The 5,210-nt window shown below is 39.1% G+C and overlaps 1 protein-coding gene across 1 annotated transcript; it reads left to right on the top strand.

The window, feature by feature from the left end:
• Positions 1-692: 692 nt before the first annotated feature.
• CSUI_009877 (uncharacterized protein) lies at positions 693-5,010 on the top strand (the record flags this gene model as incomplete). The annotated part of the gene is made up of 5 exons (XM_068069986.1): positions 693-767; positions 1,848-1,942; positions 2,831-2,963; positions 3,800-3,874; positions 3,990-5,010. Coding segments are annotated over 5 exons (486 nt in total), but the record flags the coding sequence as incomplete, so codon positions are not given.
• Positions 5,011-5,210: the final 200 nt, after the last annotated feature.

The raw sequence follows: 5,210 nt of genomic DNA, 5'->3' as shown, positions 1-5,210 counted from the left end.
CTAGATACACACTTTCGTAAGATGCCGTAGGTAGATCGAATGGAGTAGTCTGTCTGTCAGCTTCAGTATATCCCACCTTCTCTATCTGTCTCTCTATCTGTATGTACATATATGTATATTGGTACATATATATGTATATTCGTATAGATGCATATCCACATGCATATCTCTTCCATTTATGATAGGAATGTTTGAAGGCGTGGGGAGGTTGACAGAGACATGACGCCCATTCACAAAAAGAGAGAGACTGCTCATATAGAAGAAGGAAAAGAAGAAAAGGGAGATTCTTCTTGCTGTTCTTCCTGTTCGTCCAGGTGTATGTACACCCCGTGCATGCACTAAAAGTAGAGACGGAGTCTTAGTCAACGTTCATCTCTCTATATATGTACCTACTTATAGAATCCAAATATGTCTCTTTCTATCTCTCTCTCCACATATATATATATATATGCATATACATATAAATGTATACGTGTAGGTATTTTTATATGTGTATGTGCTTATACATGAGTATGTCTGTCTATCGCTTCATATGCGTCACATGGGGGTGAATGATAGTGCGGCATGTTTCTATCGAGAGATGTCTATACGCCATAGAGGAAAGTAGTGAAGATTCATCCACACTTCTAATTTTAAAGCGACCTTTCTTCTTCTTATTTCTCCTTTTCTTTCTTTCTTTCTTCTTTTAAGCGGCGAGAGAAGAGAGATATAAGAGATATGCAGCCGGGCAAAGAGCGGACCTCCCATACGTCGATTCGATCAATCCTGTACGTTTTCCTTCTTTCTTTCTCACTCTTTCTTCTTTTCTCTCTTTTCTTCTTCGATCTTCTTCTTATTCTTCTTCACATGTCTATATGTAATAGCAAGCCTGAGTGTGTTGTTCATCTTTCTCCCTCTTCTTTTTCTTCTTTTCTCCATTCTGCTCTTCTTCTTATCTTCTTTTTCTTCTTTTCTCCATTCTTTTCATCTTTTTAATCTCCCTCTTGATCGTCTTCTTCTTCTTTGTTCTCCTTGTCTTGCCTCTTCTTGTTTCTCCCTCCCAGAAATGAAAGAAAGAAAGAAAAGAACGTCAAATCAATTAAACTGCCTCTCTCTAAAAGATCTGCCTGTCTATCTATGCATCTATCCATCTATCTTTCTATCTCTTCATTTTTTTTTCTCATCCTACTTTCTCGAGGAACGGAGGAATGTCGGGAGGCCTCCACAGCAACAGCGGCATAGAAATCTCTCCTATCCCTGCCCACTCCCTTCTCTACATACACACGCACATATGTATATATATATATATGTATATATATGTATAGATATATATATATGTGTAGAGGTATCTACAGAGAAGGAGAGTTGAGCCTGTTGGGGAGGGATGAGGAAGAAGAGGAGAAGAGAGAGATAACCCAATAGAGAGAAGGCTTTTATTTTTCTCCTGGATCTTTTCAGGTCTCGAGACAGACCGACTTTTCTCTTCATGTGTATCTTCTTTTTCTTTAGGTGTATATACATATCAGTAGGAATCGAAACTGTTTATGTACATTCTCTTGGCTCTTTTTACTCTTATGATCCTCCTTTGTCCTCTCCCTCTTCTTCTTCTGAATCTCCTTCTCTCTCTTTCCCATCTCTTTCCTTCTTATCTCTCTCGTCTTTCCTTTTCTTCTTTTTCTTTCTTATCTCTTCCTCTCTTTCTTTCTTTTCTTCCTTCTTTATCTCTTTCTCTCTTCTTTCTTTCGCCCTTATCTCTCTCTTTTCTTTTTCTTCTTTCTTTCTTGGCGCTTTCACTCTTATTTCTTTCTTTCTTATCTCTTTCTTTGTCTCTCTTTTCTTTTTCTTCTTGTTGTCCTTTTTGGATGTAGACGTGGGGTGTTATTTTGGTCTTTCTGGGAGTCTTTTCTTTTTCTGCCTATTGCAATGAAAGAGACAAGAAGAAGCTTTCTTCAAAAGACTCTCCGTAAGACCCTCTCTCTCTGCCTTGCTATCCTTCTTCTCTTTTCTCTTGTTCTTCTCTTTATCTATCTCTATTTCTCTCTCTTTCTTTCTTTATCTTTCTTTCCTAAATGTTTCTCTTCTTCAGACACCTGCCCCTTCGTCTGCCTCATTCATTTTTGTATTCCTGTCTTCGCTGTCTCTACTTACACAACTTTCTTCTGTTCTCTAAGAAAGAGAAGGAAAAGCAAGGGACTGGATATCTTTCTCTTTCTTCTTTCTTTTCTTCTTCATCTTTCTTCTCTCTCGTTTTACCGTTCTCTATTTCTCTTAGTGTTGGGAGCGTAGCTTATCTTTCCTTGCTTTCTTCTTATAGTGCCGTGACGAGCCTCTCTCCTAAAGACTCTTTCCACCACATCAAGAAGACATGCTAAATGAAGAGAAACTTCTTCTTTTTCTTCTTTTTCTTTACTTCTCTTCAGCGCCTTCAGATTCGCTATCTTTCTTCTTCTTCTTCGCAAACATACGTTTCTGAATCTGTATCTATCCATAGATCTATCTGGGTATATCTTTCTATCTCTCTATCTATTTCTCTATCTGTTTAGGGTTAGTTAGCTCTCTCCCGTCTGTAATCCCATCTGTAGATGTGTAGGTGTATTTCTATACAGCTATATCAGGATCACTCTATATCTACCTGTAGATATCTCTATATGTATTTCGATATCTATCTGTCTATCTTCCATCTCTCTCTCTCTCTCTTTCTGCCTGTCTATCAGTGCGTCTTTAGTATCTTTCCCATCGATTTGCTCTTTGCAGATCGTCTTTATGTAAAGAAGAAACAAGATTCTCTTCTTTTTTTCTTTTATCTTCGTTGTTTGTCTGGTGTATGTACACCCGAACTTGGGTGCTTCAGGTTAGACGATGAGTTCACAGAAGAAGATTTTCGGGGGGATCGCGTCGTGTCCGCTTTCTTCAATCCTTTCTCTGCTACATGGGAACGGTTTTCTTCTGGATATGAACCTCCTCCTCCAGACGTTCTTTATCAAGTCAGTCAAAGAACGAGAAGAGAAAGAAAAAGAAAAAGAAGAGAAAGAAAGGAAGAGAAAAGGAAGGAAAGATTTCGTGGAAAGAGTCTTTCTTATGATAAGAAAGAAAGAAAGAAGAGGAAAGTTTGTCTATCTTTTTCTTGAAGAATGAAAAGAAGGTTTCCTAGTCTTCTTCTTCTTGCTTGTCCTCAAGCTCTCCTTGTTTGCACTTCTCTTCGCTCAGAGATAGAAAGATAGGTCGATAGATAAGTAGATAGAATGGCCTTTATGTGTTCGTATTGGTCTTTGTCTCTCTCTCTTCATGTATATATATATATACATAGATATATATGTGTATGTCTGTACTAGCGGATAGCTGTAGATGACGATATGGAGAGAATTCTCTGAAGAGAGCTTTCAGAATTTCTCTCTCTATCAGCCCACTTTGTTTGCTTCTTTCTCTTCTTTTCACACATGTCTAGAGATGATAGAGAAGTCTTTCTGACTAAGATACATTAGAAATAGGATCCTCTCTCTCTCGGCGTAGGTGTATTGTTTCTCTTTTTCATACAGGAAAGAATCTCTATCTTCTGTCTCTGATAGGATTCCATTTCACTTCTTTCTCTTCTTCTTTAGCCTTCCTCCGTAATTAAGACGCTTCTCTTCAAAGAAAAGATATCTGTCTAGATCCAGGTATAGATCTATATAGAGATATATGGGCCCTCTGTCTCTGTCTCTCTCTCCCTCCCTTGTGTATTCTTCTTCGCTGTGAATAAGATACCTTATCGGATTGCTTCCTTCTGTTCTCTTCTCTTTTCTTCGTCTTTCTTTTCTTCTGGATGTGTGTTGCAATCCAGTCCTATCAGCAAGCCTATCCACACATTTCCTTCAACAAGAAGTCTCTCCCTTCAAGACACCTAACTGTCGCTAAGGTACGTAAGGTGATCGACCACTCGAGAGGTAGATAGAGAGATGAAAGATAGATCAACGCGATAGATCGAAGAGAGATGTCTATGTTGGCGCGTGTGTGTTGCGGTGTATGTACAGCTACCGAGATCTGAGACAGCAGAGGCGCGCCTTGTGAAGGATCAGAAGACCGGGGAGATTTTATGGATTTCTCAAATCGACAATAAGAAGAGCCAATCTTCAGCATGAACGCATCTTTCTCTCTTGTATATCAAACGTTGTCTTCTCCCGTTTCTCTTGTCTCTCGTCCTTTCTTTCTCTTCTCTTCTTTTTCTTGTTTTGCTTCGATTCCTTCGCTTTCCGAGATTCCTCCTTGGGGGGAACAGCTCTCGAGAACCTCTTCTTTCTTTCTTTCTCTTATCTTTCAAGATCTTCCCAGGAGAACTTTACATACACTTGCGACAGTACAATAGACAAGAAAGAGAGAGACAGCTAGATGATACACAGGAGATCTCTCTACTCAGAAAGACTTGTTCATCTAGTTATCTTCTTCATAGTGCCATATGTATGTGAGAGTGCATAAATATACATGCAGGTGTATCTGCCGATCTCTTTCACACATGCCCTCCATACATCTGCCTAGTCTTTATTTATATATAACATAGGCATCTATATTATGTACACTTGGTACCTATATGTATATATATATATATATATATATGAGATAGATATGTGTACATAGACATCTGCTTACTTATCTTCGATGTCTCTATCTATGTATGTATGTATCTATCTCTTTATGTACGTGCGAATAAGGGGGAACGTCTTTTTAGTGATATGCAGAGGAGGTATGTTCGTTTCTCTTCTCAAGATCGACGCCATCGTTCAAAAGAACAAGATGAAGAAAAAGACTTAGGAAGAGACCTTCTCGTTCTTCTATCCGGTCTTATCTCGCTGAATAGTCTCTTTCGTATCCGTCACTCTCCTCTCGCTTTCTGTGATTTCTGTAGTGGCTATTCGATCGTTCTCTTCTTCTCTCTTCTTGTTTTACTTACCTTCATAAAGACTTTATCGCTGACAAGAGAGAGAAAGAGAAAGCCAGATATCCAGAGAAGCGTGAAGTACCATTCAACTCTCTTCTGACTGAGAAACGATGCAAGAGGAGGGCCTACATAAGTTTCTTCGAGCTGATTTGATCAGTCTCAAGAGAGAGATGAAAATATATCAGTAGAGCGATCGGTCGATATGAGCGAGTAAGAAAGGTAGACAGAGACCTTCCTCTACTTAAGCAAACAGGCGAAGTCGATCCACCTCGACAACTGCCTAAGAGAGCAAGTGAGAAAGGGACCAAAGGCTGGGAGA

The sequence above is a fragment of the Cystoisospora suis genome (assembly GCF_002600585.1).
Source record: "Cystoisospora suis strain Wien I chromosome Unknown contig_6241, whole genome shotgun sequence".
Classification (NCBI taxonomy): Eukaryota; Apicomplexa; class Conoidasida; order Eucoccidiorida; family Sarcocystidae; genus Cystoisospora; species Cystoisospora suis.
The sequence above is the reverse complement of the archived record's forward strand: the minus strand, read 5'-3'. Positions and strand labels throughout refer to the sequence as shown.